Source organism: Antechinus flavipes, chromosome 4 (genome assembly GCF_016432865.1).
Source record: "Antechinus flavipes isolate AdamAnt ecotype Samford, QLD, Australia chromosome 4, AdamAnt_v2, whole genome shotgun sequence".
NCBI lineage: Eukaryota > Metazoa > Chordata > Mammalia > Dasyuromorphia > Dasyuridae > Antechinus > Antechinus flavipes.
Window position 1 is genome coordinate 17,817,770 of NC_067401.1, and position 21,850 is coordinate 17,839,619.

At 50.8% G+C, this 21,850-nt stretch overlaps 1 protein-coding gene across 5 annotated transcripts in view; it reads left to right on the plus strand.

The window, feature by feature from the left end:
• The window catches only part of ELN (elastin), a 67,874-nt gene that overhangs the window by 35,292 nt on the left and 10,732 nt on the right, over window positions 1–21,850 (plus strand). For 4 of the 5 annotated variants that reach the window (XM_051991942.1, XM_051991943.1, XM_051991941.1 and 1 more), the window contains exons 14-30: window positions 2,248–2,289; window positions 2,774–2,842; window positions 3,325–3,369; window positions 6,016–6,096; window positions 7,745–7,798; window positions 8,668–8,808; window positions 9,619–9,672; window positions 9,792–9,929; window positions 10,116–10,154; window positions 11,534–11,641; window positions 15,645–15,695; window positions 16,687–16,758; window positions 16,864–16,920; window positions 17,320–17,406; window positions 17,750–17,788; window positions 20,914–21,024; window positions 21,684–21,743. In XM_051991942.1, coding sequence (XP_051847902.1) covers window positions 2,248–2,289; window positions 2,774–2,842; window positions 3,325–3,369; window positions 6,016–6,096; window positions 7,745–7,798; window positions 8,668–8,808; window positions 9,619–9,672; window positions 9,792–9,929; window positions 10,116–10,154; window positions 11,534–11,641; window positions 15,645–15,695; window positions 16,687–16,758; window positions 16,864–16,920; window positions 17,320–17,406; window positions 17,750–17,788; window positions 20,914–21,024; window positions 21,684–21,743 — 1,248 coding nt within the window. The remainder of the gene's footprint in view (window positions 1–2,247; window positions 2,290–2,773; window positions 2,843–3,324; window positions 3,370–6,015; window positions 6,097–7,744; window positions 7,799–8,667; window positions 8,809–9,618; window positions 9,673–9,791; window positions 9,930–10,115; window positions 10,155–11,533; window positions 11,642–15,644; window positions 15,696–16,686; window positions 16,759–16,863; window positions 16,921–17,319; window positions 17,407–17,749; window positions 17,789–20,913; window positions 21,025–21,683; window positions 21,744–21,850) is intronic. The other variant, XM_051991945.1, reaches the window with a different exon arrangement.

Sequence of the window (21,850 nt, forward strand, 5' to 3'; positions counted from 1 at the left end):
CTAATCTGGGGATTGGGGTGAGGATTCTGAGGAGGGGGAGTCAACATTAAACATGGAAACCGCTTTGAGGTTTACACTCGCAATGTCTCTATAAAGTCTTAAAACGCACCAAAAGTTTGGTTCTGGGGCGTCATGTGCAAACCCATTTTACAGATGAATCTCAGAGAGTTAAAGTGAATTACCCATAGTCACACAACTAAGGTCAGGGGAAGTTTGCTCCTGAGTGTTCCTGAATTCGAACCTGCCAGAGGTAAGATTTGGAAGCTGTGCCCCCGTGTGTGACCGTGTTCCCAGGAGGCCTTGAGCTTGAGAAAGAAAGCAGAGGAGATACCGGCGGGTCACAAAATAAGTCTCTATCAGCCATGAAAGTTGGGCTTAGCACGTTAGGAATGTGTACGTTTATTAGAAGTCGGTTAAAAAGTACTCTCTGGGAAGAGGTAAATGGCACAGTGGATAGTACTCCAGTCCTGTCAGGAGAACCTGAATTCAAATCTGGCTTCAGACATTTCACATTTAACCCCAATTACCTAGCCAAAAAAAAATTCTCTCTTGTAGATCTTGTAATTTTGTGCCCTAGGGGCTGAGCCATGTTGCCCACCCTTAGTTCTAATTCGACAACTCACTCTTCTATCTACCTCCTCCCCTTCGGGAAGCCCAGACTCTCTCCCGATCCAACAGCGTCATCTCCCTGAGCTTGATCCTATTCCCTGAAATGTTTGGAGCACCCCGATCCATCGAGAGACCACATGGGAGATAGGAGCTCACCGCCAGGGCTGAATCCCCATGGAGCTCGTTCCTCAGAGAGGAAGGGCAGCCTCAGTCCTGACTGACAGGACCATGGGGAAGGGTTGGGGGTATGCTTAGCCATTGTGAATAATCCCAGCTCCTTCCCAGAATGCCCTGGGTGACCCTGTCCCAGACCTGGAGGGGGCGCTACTGTGATTCCATTTAACTCAATAGACATTGATTAATCACCTACAGTGTACCAGGTCCTAGGCTGGGGGCTGGGTTACAAAGACAACAGGGCAAAAAACCCGTTTCCTGCCTCTGGGAGTTTATCGTGAGCACAGACAAATGTTGGGGAGCAAAGGACAGAGCCAGAAAGGACAGACCCCACTAGAAAAATCCGAGGAGGAGGAAAAGTGAGCTAAGAGCTGAGTGGATCCGGGAAGGCTTCCTGGAAGTGAGGGCACCTGTATGGAGCCTTGAAGAACGATCAGGACGCTTAAAGATGAAGCAGACTTGGAAAACAGTTCATGCTGAGGTGGGGGAGGAGGGGATTCCGAGTTCAGGGAGCATAAGCCCATTGACTAAGACTTGGACAGGACCTCAGAGTCCATCTAATCCAACCCCTTCATTTTACAGATGGGGAAACGAGGCACAGAGAGGTTAAAGTGATTTATAAGATTTTAGATCCAGGGCTAGAAAGCACCTGAGCGATCAGTTAGTCTAACTTCTAATTTTACAGAAGAAACTGAGGTTCAGAGACAGGGAAACAGTAATTCTTAACTATGAGCCAGTAAGAATCATGGCACCCCGGTCTTAGAGAATGATCTCAGGCCTTGAAGTTAAAGAACTTGCCTGAGGTCACACAGCCAGCAGGCACGAGAACCAAAACCAAGGGTTCTTCCCCTGGCAGGATGGTGGATTCTGCCAGTATTATTTCCAGGGCTCCCAGCCTTTGGAGCCGTGACTCCTCCTTTGCTGGAGTTCAGAGCTCTCTCTGTCCCCTCTCCCTATTGAAGCCCGAGCTGGGGAAAGGTTCTCACCTCTGGGAGTCCGGGGGTCAGTGCTCAGACTCCCTCTGCCAGCCCCGTCTGCACCCAGAGCCTGAGCCCACAGAGGGGAAGGAAAAGCTGGGCCCCATCCCAGGGGTCTCGTGGTACCGGAGCTAGAAAGAAGCCAGGAGAGACCCCCTTCCCTCAGCATATCCCAGGACTCTGAGGACCACATGACTAGCAGCTAACTGGTTCAAATCCCCATCAAGGTCCCTTCCCGTCCTAAATCTGGGGTTCTATGGGACTTGTGTGAGGTGAACAACCAGTCTGAGGTCACACAGATTGTAGGAAGTGAGTCCCATGTTTCCACAAGGACTCCGGAGATGGGAGGGATGCTGGGGGCAGAGGTGCCTTCCTGTCTTCCCCACCCAGGGTCGTCTGCTCCTGGGCTCCAAGGTCCACTCCTGAGCTCTGGGCTCCCCCCCGGGATGGAGAGAAATCCCCTCAGTAAGTCTTGTTTTCCTCTCAGGTGGCTACGGACTGCCCTACAGCACCGGAAAGCTGCCCTATGGTGAGTGTTTTCCAGTCACCCCCTCAGGTCCTAGAGGTCCCCGAGACCCATGGGAATGGAGGAGGGGACTTAGTCCAGCTTCGGAGGTGATACTCAGGCCCAGAAGTGAAGGTTCCCAGCCGGGAAGTCAGGTGACTTGGGTCATCGTGTGTCCAAGGCGACCTTCCACCCCAGGTCTTCTTGACCTTCCAGACCAGCTCTCTAGCCACGTGGCCGCTGGATGAGCTGACAGCAAAGTCAGTATTCACAGAGACTTTTTAATTAATTATTTACTCAATCAAGAATTTATTTTAAGCACCTATTATAGTATTTGTCAAGTTGATAATAAGAAAAAAAATTTTAAGTTAAATGAGCTGATCTTGTGCCCCGGAGGATGCTGGAAGCTCAAAGACAAAACCCAAGACATTTCTATTCACTTGTTGGGGAGAAGCAGTGAGAGGTCCGGTTAATCAAAGGCTGACCCTCTTCCTTCCTGCCCTCAAAGGTTACGGCCCAGGTGGGATTGGCGGAGCCGGGGCAGGAGCGGGGAAAGCGGGCTACCCCACTGGGACAGGTAGGACCCCATTTTCTGGTTCATCTATGGCAGTGGGAGAGGGCAGGGACGCATCATCTCAGTCCTGCACGTGGATCCTGGCCAGACTTCCCTCCAGCAGTCACCCTTCTAGTCACGACCACCAGGCTCTTCTATCGGCATCTTAGCCGGGGTGGGGGGTGGGGCTGAGGCTACAGGCCGGGTCTCCATAAGAACCGTCACCTGCCAATAAAGGGCCTGTTCAGCCAGGATTTGACCTCCCACCTCACCATGTTGACCCTTGGTCACATAGAACAGGGGTGAGAGCACAGGTGGTTCGGGGCAGCCCTTAATCGTTGCCAGAGAAACGCGCACAGGATCAGCAACCTAAAGGTTTAGGGCCGCGCCCCATTTTTCCATCCTCTATGGGAGGGGTCTCTTGGGGAGGTGTTCTCAGGGCTGAGGCGGGGGAGGTGGAAATCCCCCATCTTATAATGACTGAATCTCCTCATTTCCAAACCTAGGAGTTGGTTCTGCAGCAGCTGCAGCAGCAAAAGCAGCTAAGTATGGTGAGTCACCCTTCCAGCGCCCCACCCTAACCAGCTCCCCTTTCCCCCTTTATTCTCTTAATGAGCGGACCCCCACTCCCTCCTTCAGCCAGTCCCCAGCACCAGAATCACTCCAACAGCTCCTGGCTTTCTTTAGCCTGCTCTTCCCTCATCCAGGATTCCCTGGTCCCCAGCCCTTTTACATCAATGTCTCTTACCACCCAAGTGCATGATGGTTAGAAAACTGAGCCAAGACATCCTCATTCAAATCCTACTTCAGACACTACTATCTAGGTGACTGCAGCCTCTATTTGCTCATCTGTAAAATGGGTACAAGAATAGCACTTCACTCACAGATTTTATAAGGAAAATATTAACTCCGATAACTTGAAAAACAAAGCTTGTTTCTCCTTTTGTTATCATATCAGATTAGCTACAGCTACCTTTCATACCCCCATCAAAGTATCAAATTGGAGATCGGGAGCTGAAAGGGACTGAGAGACCACCTACTCCAACTCCCTCATTTTACAGAGGTGGAAACAGAGACTTTCAGTGACTTTCCAAGGCCACCCAGCTACTTATGGGGAGATCTAGGATTACATTTTGGGCCCCCCCCCAACTCCTGCTCCCATTTTCTTCCTACTATACTCCCAGGGTCTTCTTTCCCTAAGTCATCTTTTGGGCAGGATTTAGGGCTAGATTTGGTACTAATGTCAGGGTGGCAGCTAAGTGGTGCCATAGTGCACCGGGCACTTGGCCGGTCACTTTGACCCTGTCTGCCTCAGTTTCCTCATCTGTAAAATGAGCTAGAGAAGGAAATGGCAAACTGCCTGGATATCTGTGAGCAGATTTTAACCCCAGTTCAGCCTTACTTTCCTGCTCTGTAACAAGGGAAGATTGAACTCGATGGTCTCTGGGAGCCCTTTCAGCTTCGGATCCCTAGGTGTAGGGGCTGAGGGTACAGAGACAAACCTGAAGCCATTGGGGCAGCCAGTAGGTCCATCCTGTATCTTTGCCAAGAAAACCCCAAGTGGGGTCACAAAGAATTGGACATGACTGAGAACGGACTAAATAACAAATGTTTAAAAAGTCCTCAGAAACCATCAAGTCTGGCCCATAGATCCCTCTTTCCCTTCTTGCCTCTACTAAAGGTTCAGCTTCTAGTTCGTCAGGTTTCTTCCTCTCCTCCAATGACTTTGGCTTTATTTCTCTGTGTCCAAGTGCCTCCTCCTCTTCCTGGAAGAACGTAAGCTTTACGAGGGCAGGGAAAGCTTGTGGATTTTCGGTCTCTGTATTCCCACGGTCTAGCCGTGGGCCTAATGCTTTGTCCGGCAGCTTATTGAGTTAAGTGGAAGAATTCCCTCTCTAATATATCTGACAACAGCCCCGCATTCACTCAATGCATAGGAAAGGTCCTCAGCGGAAGGTCGCACCCTCTCCTAAAGTTCTTTATAACACAGGCTAGGTTCTATTTCTTATTATTAAATGTTATTTCTTCCTTTCCAAAGGAAAGCAAGAAATATCAAAGATGAATTCAAATCAATGACCGTTTATTGAGAACCCACTACCAGGGGTCCTCAAACTACAGCCGCGGGCCAGATGCGGCAGCTGAGGACGATTCTCCCCCTCCCCCAGGGCTATGAAGTTTCTTTATTTAAAGGCCCACAAAACAAAGTGTTTGTTTTTACTATAGTCCGGCCCTCCAACAGTCTGAGGGACAGGGAACTGGCCCCCTATTTGAAAAGTTTGAGGACCCCTGAATTGTCAATTCACTAGATACCAAGGGGCAAAAATAAAATGTCCGTCCCTGATCGTAGGGACTGAGAGACCACCTACTCCAACTGCCTCATTTTACAGAGGTGGAAACAGAGACTTTCAGTGACTTTCCAGAGTCTGTCCCAGTCTTTTCCCCTCCTTTTTGAGAATCTGACACCCGCCCCCCCCCCCCAGTGCTCACTAGGGTTCTCCTAGTCTCTTAAACCCCAGGAGAAAATGGCGTATGTGGTCCTTGCAGTTAGCGGGGAGGGGAATATTAATATTTGAGCAGGAGGCTCATTCTATTCAATTGTCCTAGACCCCAGCTTCAAGGGTCCCACCCTCCTTTCCTTAAACATCAGCCTGATGGGGAAAGGGGGCTGGGGATGAATGGAATTCTCTAATGGGAGAAGGGAAAGCAGGAAAAGGGGGTGGGGGAAAGGGCAGCACAGCGGGGAGGGCAGCCAAATCTGAAGGACTGGTTATATTACAAAGTTGGACAGCTCTTAGGAACACTGGGAAGAGAACACTCAACATTCCTGCTGAGGCCCCTCTGGCCAGGGGACCGAGCTGCCTGCGGTTTCTCAGTATGTGGCTGTGATTAAAGTGGGATTTGTTTTAAAACACACAAGTCTCTTAATGAGTGTGTTGAAAATGGGTGCATTGGGGGCTTTGTTGTTTGTGAGTGTGTGTGTGTGTGTGTGTGTGTGTGTGTGTGTGTGTGTGTGTTAATGTTCTCCCTGAGGACCAGCCAGTGGGGTCGCATCTTGCTATTGGGAGCTGCCCCTTTTATGCCTTTCATAGAGTTGAAATGGATGGAATGGCCAACTCTGAGGGTTCTCCCCAAGCCCCTTGCACAGCCCCATCCCACTCCATTCCACCCCTTGGACGCTGACGTATCTGTCTCTGCAGGTGCTGGGGCCGGAGGGCCTGGAGCACTTCCTGGCTTTGGGACCGGAGCTGGAGGACTTCCTGGCATTGGAGGCATTGCTGGTAAAGTGATTCTGGGCAAGGGCATGGGGGAGAGGGCAAGTGAATGGAACTCAGGGAGGAATGGGCACGGGCTGAGCTCCGGCCCATTAGAAATGGGAGATCACTGACTCTGAGCCAGAGGGCCTGGTTAGCTCTGAGCTCCATCTCAGCCTTATTTTCCTGCTTCTGTAACAAGGGAAGATTGAACTCGATGGTCTCTGGGATCCCTTTCAGCTCCAGATCCCTGGGTGTAAGAGCTGAAGGTACAGAGGCAAACATGAAGCCATTGAGGCAGCTGGTTAGTATAGTGGATGGAGTCAGGAAGACCTGAATTCAAATCTAATCTCAGACACTTAACACTTCCTGGCTGTGTGACTCTGGGCAAGTCACTTAACCCCAACTGCCTCAGCAAAAGAAAAAAAAAAAAAAAGTAGCCATTTCTGCCTTCAAGAAGGCATTCTATGAAAGGAGGAAGCATGGACATGACATTCAAAATGTATACAAGTTAAATTCAAATAAATTTTGGGAAGAGAGCACTTGCAATGAAGTGACCCCTCACAAAATAATCAATTAGGGCTTTTGTGGACCAGGTACCTTATCAAGTCCTGGGGATACAGAGACCAAGATGGAATAGTCCCTGCCTACAGGAAGCTTACATTCTGTGGAAGTGATCAGGTGTACATATGGAAATATATGCAAATATATTCAAATATAAGCTAATTTGGGAGGAGGTATTGGAAGAGAATGTGGGTCAGGAAAGGTCTCATGAAGAAGGTGATCCTTGAACTGAGTCTTGGGATCCCAAGAAACTCAAGTGACAAAAGAAAACATTCCAGGCAGCCAGTACAAAGGTAAAGAGAAGGGGGATGGAGGGTGGGAGGAACATCAAGAATTGAATGAGCACTGTGTACCAGTCATCACCCAAAATCTATCCTCAGAGAGAGTATTCAAAATGCACATTTTAAAAAAGTGATATTAAAACTGTTAACTTCAACCAATTCAACAAATACGTACAAGGTACCTATTCCAGTAGTTTTTCAATAATTTTGCTGCAGCCCAATTATCTACCAGAGGTCCTCAAACTTTTTAAATAGGGGGCCAGTTCACTGCCCCTCAGACTTGGAGGGCCGGACTATAGTGAAAACAAAAACTTTGTTTTGTGGGCCTTTAAATAAAGAAAGTTCCTAGCTCTAGGTGAGGGGGATCAACGTCCTCAGCTACCGCATCTGGCCCAAGGGCCGTAGTTTGAGGACCCCTGAGCTACACGTTATTTCACTTATTGTACAGAATGTACCCCTGAAATTCCTGCTATCCTAAATGTTTGGATCCTCAGAGCAAAGAAAGGATAACTGTACCATGAGAATGAATGAAGTGAATGAGTGAATGAATGAATGAGAAATCAAGTAAATAAGTGCTTGAGATCCATTAATGGCCCCTACTTGTGGTGCACTATGCCAGATGCTGAGAGAGATTCAGACCTTGGTTAAACACAGGCCCCTGACCTCAGGAGGCTTGGTCCTTGTTCTTGCCTCATGTGTAACTCCTCTGTAAGCGGCGGCCTCGCTTCCCTACCCCTAGTTCAGGCCTCTGTAGTAGAAGAGGAGGGTACGGATTTCCTCAAAAGGCAAGAAGGACCCTCTGAGCCCCTTTTCTCTTTACTTCTCTCCAGGAGCTGGGTCCCCAGCTGCAGCCGCAGCCGCAGCTGCTAAAGCAGCCAAGTATGGTGAGTGTTCTCAGCACTATTCCCACCATCCTCCCTGAGTCCCTAAGCCAATCTCAGGCCGAGAGACTTAAGTTTCACCCTTAAGCCCTTTTGGGATCTTCCGTGGTTCAGAGTTTTCCCCATCTCCATATTTCACCCTGAGGTGTGTTTTTAGTTTCCCATCATATTCATATGAGAGGTAGCAGGGTAGGGCAGATGGAGAGCTGATCTTGGAGGCAGGTCTAAGTCTTGTTTCTGATCCATCACAGTTGTGTGACTCTGGGCACATCCTTCACTCTCTCAGTTCTCTCATGAAGGAGAGATCTCCTCTTCCAGGGAAGACTTGTGTTTGGTAATAGGGAGCCCATGCTATTATACCTTTCGGGGGGATCCCAAATCCTTAGAGTTACCTGTTGGGGCTCTCACCCTGAATTAAGATTCCCCATCCACTTTGTCATCATCTGGGGGTCTGTACTAGAGTTCAAAGCAGTGGACTAGGTATCATGCAAATTTTTATGGCTTCCAGGCAACAAGGAATGAACTCTGCTGGTCCCCAACTTCCAGATCCTCAGAGATCTTATCCTGATAGCAAACCAATCTGTTTCTTTGCACTGCCGCCCAGTGAGCTTGGTCATCCCTTCTGGGGCCAAGCAAAGAAGTCCTCATCTCTCCTTGACAAGATAGCACTTGATAGCAAGTGATATATCCCCTTCCCTCCTCTGAGTCTTCTCTAAACTAAATATCCCTGATTCTTCATGTGGCTTGAACTGAGACTGTTCCAGGAAAGTGTAACCACTCTGATTCCTGCCTTATTCCCGAGCACTTGTGTGCTGAGAGATCCTCCTCGGCATCTCATAAAAGGAAAAGACAATTCCCTCTTCTCTCTGAAGGAGCTGCTGGAGGCTTAGTACCAGGTGTTGGTGGCATCCCAGGGATCGGAAGTGTTGCAGGTGTCCCTGGTGTTGGAGGTGTTCCAGGCGTTGGAGGTGTTCCAGGTGTTGGAGGTGTCCCAGGTGTTGGTGGTGTCCCAGGTGAGAGCTATGGTTTCTGAATTCAGACATGTATGTGACTCTGTGTTTGTCTGTAGAGCTGAGATTGGAGTAGAGAAAAAAAAAGGGAAGAAGGGTGGTCTCCTGAGTTTGAGGTTCAGTGGACCAGGAACCAGGAGGACTTGAATTGGAATCCCTCTTTTGACACCCATCAGCAAATTGGAATCCCTCTTCTGACCCCAGTCAGCAAATTGGAATCCCTTTTCTGACACCAATCAGCAAATTAAAATTCCTCTTCTGACCCCAATCAGCAAATTGGAATCCCTCTTCTGACCCCAATCAGCAAATTGGAATCCCTCTTCTGACCCCAATCAGCAAATTGGAATCCCTCTTCTGACCCCAATCAGCAGTGGGACCATAGACTTCTCCATGAATATCAGATTGTTCCCTTACAAAACAAGACCTGTGGTCCCTACCCACAAGCTTGAATCAGATCCTATATGAAAAGATCCTCACAAACCATAAACCCCTGCTTAACGTCGGTGGTGATTCACGGGAAGCAGCCTGGCACAGCTGACTGAACCCTGGATATAGGGTCAGAAAACCTGGATTCACATCCTGTTGCTATCACTTAATGCCTGACTTTTTCAAGTCAGCCTCCTTAGGTCTTCGTCTCCTCACCTGTGAAGGGGGAGAGTAGACGAGATGCCCCCTTAGAGCTGTGCTCCCGTGATTTGGAGTCTGACCGCCATCTAATCTAACCTTGCCATTAGCAGGGGTGGGAACGAGGTCTTTTTTGTCATTTTCGTTCTCTTGCCCGGAGCCCTACTCTCTCCCTGTCTCGTTTCCCAGGAGCAGTGAGCCCAGCTGCAGCAGCCAAAGCAGCAGCTAAAGCAGCCAAGTATGGTGAGTACCTCCTGGGTTATCCCGGACCGGCCCACCCTGCACTCTGAGGGCGCCGGGGAGGTTGGGAGCCTCTCTCCCCACTGGCCGCTTGCACCCAGGTCATTACCTTCTTTCTGCAGGGGCCCGAGCTGGCACCGGAGTTGGGGTTCCTGGTTTTGGCGTGGGTGCCGGAGGCCTTCCCGGCTTTGGGGCTGGTACTGGAGCTGTTCCTGGTGCAGGTGTCGGTCCCGGAGGCATCCCTGGGGCAGCGCTCTCCCGTGAGTTTGGGTTCCATCACCAGGAAGGGAGATAGAATCCTGGCTTTTCCATCCCTGGAATTCTGCAGAGGGTGGAGAGGGGGTCCGGCTCTGGACTGCCCCAAGTACTGAAACTCTTTAGCCAGAGCATTCCGTCACAGGGCGATTCAAGTCCCCAAGTCTCCTTCTCTTCTGTCTCTCCTACAGCCGCTGCCGCCGCCGCTGCCGCCAAAGCAGCTAAGTATGGTGAGTGCTCTGAGTGCGCCCTCTCCTTCCTCGCCCCCGGCCAGCCCAGGGACCTCTCCCCATTCCTCCTTCCACCACAAGGAGGCACTTTAGGACCCTAGAAGCCAGTGAGTGGTCCCCAAAGAGATAGCCAGCCCATCCCATCAGTCTGGGCCACAGAAACCATGGAGTGTAGTGGAAATAATACCAGCCCTGGAGTTAGATGCTCCGGATTCATGCCCCAGTTCTGCCACTGACTACGTGAATGACCCTAAGCAAGTAATTTTCCTTTCTTTGGGTCAAAGCTTCTTTCTCTGAAAAATGAGGTGGCTGGACCAGAGAGCCTCCGAGGTCAGCCAATTAGTCAGCAAGTATTTTTATTAAGTATTAAGGAAGTATTTTATTAAGTGCTTACTATATGCTGGGCCCTGGTCACATTACCTTCTACTTCCAGATCTGGGATGCTGTAATCCCGTTCCCCGCCTGCCTGGCCATGGGCTGGTGTCAGAAGAGCTTAGGAAGCTGCCCACTAGTCTCCTGACCCCAGAAGGGCTGCCCTTCCCTTCTCCACCCTTCTTCATTTCTTTCCTCCTTCCTGAGGATGTCTCCCCCTCTTCCCCCCTGTGCCCCACTGATCCCCAGGAAGCCAGAGCTGAGATTGAGCCCGCCACTGACATCAGGAAGTGTTTGACAGGCAGGAAGACTTCTGGAAAGACCTCAAAAAACCCACCAGACTCCACACTAGGTCATAGCTCCAACATAGAGCTGATGTCATGAGTCCCTGGAAATACCCTCATGGGAAATAAGCTGAGGTTAGAGGGAGAGCAGGAAGCAACGGGCGAGGAGTCTGATCGTAGCTGAAGCAACAGGGTTTTTGTTTATTATTATTTTCAAGTACTAAATGTTTAAAAAAAAACTCCCTTATTTCCCACCTCTGTCTCTCTCCTTTCTCTCTGTCCTCTGTTTCTGTCTTTTATCCCAGTGAGACAGAGAGGAAGCAGAGATGGAGAAAAAGAAAGAAAGAAAGATGTTCACAGACTTGCTCTCTCTCCCTCCCTCCTTCTGTCCTTCTCTCTCTTTCCCCCTCTTTCTCCCTGTCTCTGTCTCTCTATCTGTCTCTCTGTCTTTGTCTCTGTCTCTTTGTCTCACTGTCTCTGTCTCTCTCCTTGTTCTCTGTCTCTGTCTTTCTGTCTGTCCCTCCCTCCCCATATCATGCTGCTTCTATTGTATAATTCCAAGCAGAATGATTCACCATTTATCCCTAATTTAGAGTTCCCTGAACTTCTGCTTTCTTCTTCTGCCTCCGCTCCCCCTGCTCCCTCCTCAAACCCAGCTGGCTGAGAGTCGGCTCTCGTGCCCCTGTGGTTTAGAGCCGGACTGACTTCCTTCCATCTCCTCAGGTGCTGGAGGTCTTGGAGGAATCGTTCCCGGCGCTGGCATCCCAGGTGTGGGGATTCCAGGTGGCGTTGGAGGCGTTGGCGGCGTTGGCGGTGTTGGAGGCGTTCCAGGTAAGCTGTTGTTTCCCCAGTTGGGGCCCTGTCCATCTCAGGCTCTTGTTTGTCAGGGGTTCCCAGAGGGCCTGAGGAGGATACAAATTATTTCCTAAAACCATAGCATGTCACAACTGGACGGGCCCTTGGAGGCCCCACCATTTTACAGAGAAGAAAACTAAGGAGAAGAAGCTTCTCCTTTGTGAGCGAAGTTCTCAGCATCTGCAGAACATCCAAAGCTAGAACCCAGTTTTCCTCATGCCTCTCTTGAGCCCTTTGCATGTGCCCTGGCTGTCTCCTTCCTTTCATTCAGGGCTCATTATTCTCCAGGACAGAAATCCACAAACTTTATCTCAGAACCCCCTTACGCTCTCAAAAATTGTTGAGGAACCCCCTAAATAACTTTTGCTTTTGTGTGTTTTATATTCATAGTAATACTTATAAGAAATTTTAAAAGTCTTAATATTATTATGGAAATTGGTCTCAGCGACTCCCAGGGTTTCACAAGTCCCACTTTGAGAATCACTGCTCAGGGAAATCCCAGGATCATAGAACTAGAGTGAAAGGGAACCTTACAAGCTAAGCCACCCAACACCCTCCCTTTACAATGAGGAAACTGAGACCCGGGTGGATAAAGGAGCTTGCCCAGGGTCACAGAGTTGGTGAGTGACTGAGACAGAACTGGAGTCCAAGTTATCCTAACTTCAGATCCAGAGCTCTATCCGCTTTCCACATGTTAACTGCATCACTCAGGTTTAACCTGGGACCTGGAACTGTGGTGGTGAGAAAAAAATCCTCAAGAAAATCATGAGAAATCTTACACAATTTTCCCCTCTCCTGGGGAGGGTGTCCTTGCCTGCTGTCTGCACTTTACCCATTGTGCTCACTGCAAAAATCAGCTGAGATGTTCTGCCATCACTTCCCGTTCATGTTTGCCAGAGTTAAGGTAGATTGATATCATTGAGTCGCGTGGTCTTGCTTTGAGCTCATGGCCCCAATATCCAAGAAATAGATGGATAGACAGACAAGAAAGAGATAGGCGAGAGTAGATGAATGGATGATAGAAGGAGAAGAGAAACATAGATGGATAGATGAAAGAATAGATAGAAAGATAGACAGACAGACAGACAGACAGACAAGAAAGAGACAGATCATAGGTAACTGGATAGATGATAGAGGGGAAAAGAGATAAAGGGAAAGATGGATAGATAAATGAATGGATAGATGGATGACTAGAAAGAGGTAGATGATAGGTGGATGGATGGATGATAGATGGAGAAGAGAGAAAGAGACAGGTGGATAAATGGAAAGAGGGATAGATAGATGAATGAATAGATAATCTAATGGTAGAAAAGAAATAGATCATGGATAGATAACTGGTTGGATGATAGAGGGAAAAAGAGAAAGAGATAAGAAAAGGATAGGTGATGGATGAATGGATGATAGAAGGAGAAAGAGACAGACATAATGGATAAATGGAAATGTGGATAGATAGATGAATGGATAATCAGATGTATAGATGGACAGATAGACAAGAAAGATGGATGATATATGGATGAATGCATGATTGCGGGAGAAAGAAATAGATTGATAAATGGAAAATGGATAGATAGATGAATGAACATCAGATAACCTGATGGATAGATGGATGGGGAGATAGACAAGAAAGAGATAGATCATGGATGGATGGATAATAGAAAGAGGAAAAGACAGATACATCGATACAGAGAGAGAGGAAGAGATAGTATTTATTTAAGCTCTTGCTCTATAATATTACTGGGATTACAAATACAAACAATCAAGACAGTTCTTGCCCTCAAGGAGCTTACATTCTCCTGGGAGAGACATAATCTAAAAAAGGAGCTGGAAAAGGATCAGGATTAACAGCATTTAAGCCTGGTTCCCAATAAACTAAAGTAAAAGCTCATTTATATGAGCCAGGGGAGCCAGGGGTGTAGTCCTTTTGTGAGGATGCAGGAAAGGGGACGAAGATGAGGAAGACCTGAATCAAAGGCCAATGGTGAGATGACTGGGAAGTTTCAATCACAGACTAAGTCAATGGAGTGAAAAATGAATGTACTTTTCCTCTAAATTATTTCTCAAACCAGAGATAACATTCCCTTGCAGGAGATGAGTTACAACCTTGCACCTTTGTCCCCAGTTCAGAACCATTTTGATCACAATCTCATCTAACCCCAATATGACCACCAGATAATCCCGTGCTCCCCTGTGTTGGGCGTTAAATGGCTTTCAGGAGAGTTCTATGTCTGAAGGCCCGCGAGACTTCAAAAACCCTTCCTGGGAGCTCCCTGCCAGTGGCTTCCTCAGTCTCCCTTCTATCTGGTCATTAGAGAACACCTAAGTTTGCTGTTCTCAATTCCTCGAGGAGCTCTCTTCTTAAGGGGCCTATTCCTACCTTTTCCAATCAGAAGATGATCGTTCCGGGAATTAACTTTTTCTTTCTTTCTTCTTGTTCCCTCCCTTCAAATCTCTGCTGCATCTACCTGCAATGATTCCCTTTAGGTCCTTAAAGTAAGGGTGTGTAACCTTTCCAAAGATATTTCCAAAATTAGCTTTCTTGGTTACCCTTTTTTTTAATATTTTATTTTATTTCATTTAATAATAACTTTATATTGACAGAATCCATGCCAGGGTAATTTTTTTACAACATTATCCCTTACACTCGTTTCTGTTCCGATTTTTCCCCTCTCTCCCTCCACCCCCTCCCCTAGATGGCAAGCAGTCCTTGGTAACCCTTTATATTTTCTTTTATGCATTTAAAAACATAATTCCACTGCCCAAAGGGTCCGTGATGTCCAGGAAAGATTGAGCCCCTGCCTTAGAAACTATGCTTTCTCTTAAACATGGACTTTTTTCCAAATTGTTTCAGATGCAAATTATTTTAGAAAAAATAGCCATTAAAACTAATTTTTCTATTAAGTTTTAATGATGCATTGGGGTTTTTTTTAACTTCCCCATCATTTCTGGCACTATACCATCCCTTCATCCTTCTACTTCCTAGCTGAATTCTCCCTTTGAACAAAGAAAGTCGTAGCTGTTCGGTCATTTCAGACTCTCTCTGACCCTATTTGGAGTTTTCTTGGCAACCAGTGGAGCAGCTGTTCACTACTCCCTTCTCCAGCTCACTTTTACAGATGAGGAAACTGAGGCAGAGTGAAATGACTTGCTCGGGGTCACACAACTAGTAATGGTCTAAGGCTAGATTGGATTTCCTTATTCCGGGTCCAGAGCTCCATCCAGGTCACCACCCAGCTGCCTTTTAACGAAGAAAAACATTCACCCCCAAACTCTCCGGGCCGCGAGCTTCTCTGATAATGGACGCAGCCCTCCCGGCCGCCCCAGTAGTTCCTGCTCCTCCGCCAGGAGGAAGGGCCATCGTTGATATTCCATTCTCTAACAGCTTTTCAATTACTCGGAGTTCAGTTTCCTCTTAGTGACCTTTCCACTTGCGTTATTGTTCAACATCGTGTTTATTGTTCTCCTGGTTCGATTCCAAACTGATTTCTCAAAGAGCTCGTATTCCAACCAAAATAAATATTTCCAAACGATTGGGCGAAGCCAGCGGTGAGGGCCAGGACTGTCCTGGGTGGGGTGCCGACTGCGAGAAAGGCTACGGGGGGATTAGGAGAACAGAAAACAAAGTTTGTAAGGGCAGATTTATAGTCGTCTCTTCCACTTATCATATCTGGGAGACGGCGTGGAGAGAATCCAAAAGCTGGAAGGGCCTTCCTCGGGCGGATCCGAGCCCTTCGTTTTACGGATAAGAAATGGGTCCATGGAGGACAAGGGCCTGCCTGAGGTGGCTTTAGGGAATTAGAAATAAAGCTAGGACTGGACTCCCCTCAGAGGCGAGAGCCTGCTGGAGAAGGCTTCTGAAGACCCCAGGAAACACGGCCTGTTTCATCCAGGGGGGAGGAAGGGTGGGGAGATGGACCCTCTCTGGGCCCCCTCTGCCTTCACTGCCCCCACTCAACATGGCTACCTTTCTCTCTGCTCACAGGAGCCCAATCAGCCGCCGCCGCCAAAGCCGCCGCCAAAGCCGCCCAGTACGGTACGTACCCTCGGAAACCGTCCTCTCGGTCCTAACCTGTCCTTCAGTGTGGGTACCAGGTATCCCGGGACTCCCCAGGTCTCCGCCAAAGGCCTGACTCTCCAAAGGGTTACAAGGGACGGAGCACGGGGCCTGAAGCCAGGAATTCAAACCTGGCCGCAGACCTGGGCATGTGGCTTCCCCCAGTTTCCCCATCTTCAGGAGCTTTCTCTCCATCACAATCCTTCTCCTCCATATTTGCTTCCAGTCTCTCCCCACCCCCAGACGCCCACTTCCTCACCAGTCAAAGGGCTCCTGGAGGACAATTTGGGGATCTGGAAAGTTCAGATCACGTGGGTCCCTCTTTACCATTATAAGAAAAGCCAATATAGATTTAGATCTAGCAGGGACCTCACAGATGAGGAAACTGGGTCCCGGTAAGAGCCAAGGTCAGCCACGCTATTCAGCTCCTCACGATCCCAAGGCCATACAGGCAGCGCATTAATAGGTTCCTGGATCTAGAGCCGGAGGCCCCTCCAAGGACTTCATTCTATAAATGGGGAAACTGAGGCAGGTGGTGGTTAAGTCATTTGCATGGGGTCAAATAGCGATGAAGAGTCTGAGGATGGATTCAAACTCAGGTCTCCTAGAGCCCAATCCAGCATGGATTCCAGCATGTGCTGGAGTTGGGAGAGACTTGGGTCCAACTCCTGGCTCTTCACTTACTAGCTGTGGGTCTGGAGCAATTCCTGTAACTTCTCTGGCCCTCGGTTTCTTCCTCTAGAAATGGGAGAGTTGGACCATCCAGATGGCCTCTGGGGTCCCTTGCCTTGTGATTCTTGCCGGGATCCCATACACTCCTTCTTGCATCCCCAAAACTTTGGGGAATGATCCCCCCCTGTCTAGTTCCTGTGTCTTTTCACCCTCTGCCCAGCCCGCTTCCAGGACCCTGGGATTCCCATCCCCTGGAGCTCAGACATGGATTCTGAGTCCCTCTTTTTGATCTCCACAGGGTTAGTCCCAGGTGTAGGAGGACTAGGAGGAGTCCCTGGGGGTGCTGGTGCTGGAGCCGGAGCTATCCCAGGTAAGGGGGAATCCCTGCAGCATAGGATTGTGGGAAAGGGTTGCTCATGGACGCCCCCCCAAAGGACAGATGGGCATCCCTGACTCCATCTCTTTGTATCTTTAGGAGCAGGGACCCCGGCAGCCCAGGCTGCGGCCAAAGCAGCCGCCAAAGCCCAGTACAGTAAGTACCACTTTGGAAAACTTGTCTCCTGGCCAGGCCCAGAGACCTGACTTTGGAAAACTTGTCTCCTGGCCAGGCCCAGAGACCTGACTTTGGAAAACTTGTCTCCTGGCCAGGCCCAGAGACCTGACTTTGGGAAACTTGTCTCCTGGCCAGGCCCAGGGACCTAACCCGACTAACTAGCCACCGACACATGGATTCTGCTCTTTTCTGCCCCCCCAATGAAACCCTAGAAGGAGCAGAGGTTGCCTCGGCGCTGGGTTTCTTCTCGCCCATTTCTGCGCTGGCTCACTGAGAAGGCTCGGGGTCATGGCCTGGGCCACTTCCCTCCTTTTCCATCCTGTTAGCTTTCCCTCGGGTCCTAGCCCATGAAATCACCCGAGGCCTTTCTTTCCCCAGGAGCTGCCACTGGGATCGGAATCCCTGGCTACCCAAGCAGAGCTGTAGATGGCTTGGTTGGTGGTCCTGGCTACGGGACTGGCGCAGGTGAGCGTCCCAGAGGGAGCGGGTTTGAGGGACGGAGGCAGAGGAGCCGGCTTCTCTTGCCAGGAGGGTCCCAAGTGGCCCGGGGTAAACACCTGATGGAGCCATCGAAGGTCATTGCTGCAGTTTAGCGGAGGGACGGATACTGGGAATGGGAGGCAGCTGGTGTGGTCGGGGACCCTCCCAGAGGGAGAAGCTTTGCCCCGAGCCTAAAGGTCCAGGAGGAAGCTGGGTAGGGCTTTCTGGTCAGTCTGCTCCCGGCCACGTCCCAGGACCTTCCGGGACTTGGGCCTGCTTACGTTTTGGGCCATGTTATGGACCCTCCAATTCTGCTCTTCCTCACCAGTTCCAGGATCCCTGGCAGCGGCGAAGGCGGCTAAATACGGTGAGTGTCCTTCTCTGCTCTTCTCCTGGCCAAGTCCCAGGTGCCCCTTCTGTGCCCCGAGGCGTCCCCTGGCCCAGTCCCAGGGGTCCTGTCCTTGGAGCTGGGAGTGGAAGGTCCCCTTCTTACAAGAAGGATTAGCGGGGTCAGGGTGAGGGAGAAGTATTTCTCAACAGATGCAAGTTTGGCATCCCAGAACAAGAGGCGAGCCAGGAGAAATTGGGAGGATCTGGGATGTGAGAAAAGGCTGATGGGACTGGGGCAAGAAGAGCGCACACTTAAAGAGCACTTTAGGTTTACAAAGCCCTTTACATACATGATCCTATTTGAGCACCAGAGCAACCATGTGAACAAACCCTGAATTTGTGTGTTAGAGCAGAAGCTTCCTGAGGCAAGCCTTATTCCAGTCTGTTATTGGAGTCCCAGCATCTAGCCCAGAGTCAGTGTGTCTGGTACACAGCAGGTGTCCCATAAATGCAGATTAATAATTGATCGGTTGCTCTCTTAGTTTCCTAAAGCTAATTTCAGCCTATGGGACCCCAACGATCCCAAATGAAAACCAAATATCCGGAAGTCTGAGGCTCTCCTTTCCAGCTCTAAGGGATTTGTCCCAGGAGCTTCCAAGTCCAGAACTCTTAAAAATCAAGACTCCAATTTTCCTCTTCTTTAAAACGAATCATATCGGGGCAGCTAGGTGGCGCTGACGTCAGGAGGACCTAAATTCAAATCTGATCTCAGACTTAACATTTCCTAGCTGTGTGACCTTGGGCAAGTCACTTAACCTCAATTGCCTCCTTTAAAAAAAAAAATTTCGCTTGTATGGATTCAGTGGCTTCTGGGGTTCCTTCTAGTTCGAGATCTGAGATCTTGTAGATGTACCTAGATCACCTCTAAGCCTTCCTCCTGGAAACTCTCGTGTAATAAGTTTAGAAGCACTGTTCTTCCTCCTCCTCCTCCTCCTCTTCCTCTTCCTCCTTCTCTTCCTCTTCCTTCTCCTTCTCCTCTTCTTCCTCCTCCTCCCCTTTTCTTTCTCCTCCTCTTCTTCCTCCTCTTCCCTCTCTTCCTCTCCATGCTCCTCACTTAGTAAAGGGCAGAGGAATTGTAGACTAAATATCCTCATTATGAGCCCCTCTGTTGGAGTGAGGGGTCAGTCCACATCCATGAGACTGACTTACCTAGGGAGAAAACCCCAAATCCCGCCTCCTGCGCCCCATGCTCACCCTACCAGCCGGTCAGCTCGGTGTCCATGGGACCAGCCGCCCTCTGGCTACAGGAAAACAGGAACCTTGAGGCCCCAGACATGGAAGCAAAGGTTTCCCATTTTGGTTCGATTTAACAAGCGATTATGAAGCATCTCCTAGGTGCCGGGCCGCTAGGTGGCGCCGCAGTGGATAGAGTGCTGGGCCCGGAGTCGGGAAGACCCATTTTCATGGGGTTATATCGCCTGGGATCCCGACTGTCTGGGTGGCCCTGGGCAAGTCACTTCGCCCTGTCTGCCTCGGTTTACTCATCTGTCAAATGCTCTGGAGGAAGGAAATAGCAAACCACGCCCGTGTTTCTGCCAGGACAATGTGGCCTGGATCCCAGACACCCGAGTGCTTTAAGTGGCATTTCGCGCCCTGCGTGCGGAACGGGTTGTGGGTCAGACCCGGGTTTGCCAGGGATCCCATCATTTGATTGTAGGCTCCTTGAAGGCAGCGCCTGTTTCATTCCCCCCTTATACCTCCAGGGCCCAGCAGTCAGTCAGCCTGTTGCTTTTTCTGTAGCCCCTCATGCGTAGTAAGTGCTCAGTGAATGTTCACTGAGGAGCTGAGAGTCCCCGTGCTGGAGAACCCGCTTCCCTTGGTCCAGAGCCCGACCTGTGACCATCTGGCCCGAAAGGTCGCCCCCCCTCCCGAGGCTGCAGCCAGCTCCCGGTCATGTCCCGCACCGTGGCCAGGACGCTCCCTTAGATCTGCTCGGTGGGGGACAAGGAGGGGCCCTCGGGGCCTCCGAGGACGTGGCAGGAGTGACGGCATCTCCAGGCTGGCACGTCCCGAGAGCCAAGCCCTCGCCAGCCGCCAAAGGGAGCTGGCGTTCCTGGCCCGGCCCGTGCTTGGCAGCCAACAGATGATTTTCAGCTTGCTTTATTGGGATCCTGCATGGAGCAGGATTCTTGGATGTCTCGGCCCATCTCAAGTCCACCGACTGGCCCACACTTGTAGACCGGGGCCCAATTTCCATCCTGGAGAACGCCGCGCTTTTCCATCCCCTCCGTTCCAAGGCCACGCTCCGGCGGGGGGGAAAGGGGGGGCTGCTCATGTGCTTCCACGTCCGCCCGGCTGGCCCGAAACTCACCAGCTTTTGAGGAAGGTCCCCCTCATCCCCGGGTCAGCGAATCAGTGCCAGCCGGGCGGGCGCAGGGTCATCCAGCCTGACCCCTGCCCTTGGAGAGGAGGACACAAGGCAGAGGGATCTGCCCGAGGCCTCCCGGCCAGTGCGAGCCCGGGGCTCTCCCAGACACAGTTCCGGCCCTCGAGGAGCTTGCCTTCTCCCGGAGGAGAGTATTCCTCTCTTGGAGCAATAAGAGCTCCTGGAGCTTCTCAAGCCCAGGGTGCCTCTGGCTGTCTTGTGAGACTTCCGCCAGCATTCCTCGCTTCTGCTCAGTGTTTTCCCAGTCTTGTTTGGTTCTCCAGCTTAAAAGAAAAAAGAAATTCTCCCTTTCCGGCAAGCCGGGACAGATGTTATTCTCCCCCCTCCTCTCCTCCCCTCCATTTACAGACGGGCAGCCAAGTGGCAGAGTGGCCAAAGTGCCTGCCCTGGAGTCGGGAGGAACTGAATTCAAATCCAGCCTGAGACTTTCTGGCCAGGAGACCCTGGGCAACCATTTAGTCCTGCCTGCCTCGGTTTCCCCATCTGGATTAGCTGCCCTTCCACGGTCCTCCCAGTCCTAGGTTACGCATGAGCCTGCAGAGTAAAATAACGGCTTCGGAGGCCCCGTCCAGCCCCGGAGAGACGAGGCTGGGAGGGGGAGAAGGCCGGGGTTACTTCTTAACTGCTCCAGTATCTCTGTCTGGGAGGGGAGTGGGCCAAGGCCCCACAAGCCTGTCGCTGGGCCGCTAACAGGGTCCTGCCTTTCTTACCCCCAGCGGCCGGAGGAGCTGGAGCCCTGGGAGGCCTGGGAGGGGCTGGAGGCAGCTTGATACCTGGCGTGGCCGGAGTCCCCGGTGGAGTGGCTGGAGGTCTGGGAGGTGTTCCAGGTGAGCACAACAGCCGGGTCCCTGTCGGGCAGCCACAGACGCTCACTGACCGTGTGCGAGGGGCGAAGAAGGGCTGAAAAGAGCCCCTCAAAGTGGCCGCCCTCAAGGGGCTGCCAGTCCGGTGGGGAAGACACGGGCAAACCGCCACGTGCAAACGAGATAACTTGGCAATAATTACCGGGGGGAGAGGGGAGAGGAGGGTCTGGTGTGACGGGGAAAGGTTTCCTGCTAGGGCGGGGTTTTCGATGGGACTAGAAGGAAGTCGGGGAAGCTGGGAGAAGATGAGGAGCCCAACCCTCCCAGGGATGGGGAAGCCTCTAGGCCAGCGAGGATGCACTGAGTCGGGGGCATCTCGTTCAAGGGCCGGCCAAGAAGTCAGCGTGGCTGGACATGGAATAGAATAGAGAAGGAGCCTGGAAAGGGAGGAAGGATCCAGGTTGGGAAGGCCTGGGGAAGTCAGGGTTTTTTCTCTAACTCTGGAAGCAGTGGGCGTCTAGGGGAGTTTCCTGAGTGGGGGGTGGGGGCACGTGGTCAGATCCACGATTTGGGAAGATTATGTGATGGATGGGGCAGGGGTCTCAACAGTCAGGGATGAGATGATGGTGAGAGGAGCTCCGGAGAGGAGCAAGCCTCCCTTAGCGCCTCTGTCTGTTTCCCAGGAGCAGGTACCCCTGCGGCAGCCGCAGCCGCCAAGGCCGCCGCCAAGGCCGCCCAGTACGGTGAGTGCCCTTCTCCCCGCCGGCCTTTTCCCAGGTGCGTCTCCAGCCTCCCCTTCTCACCCTCGGGCTGAGTCTGGGACTCAGCAGAGAAGTCCTACGAGCTGAGA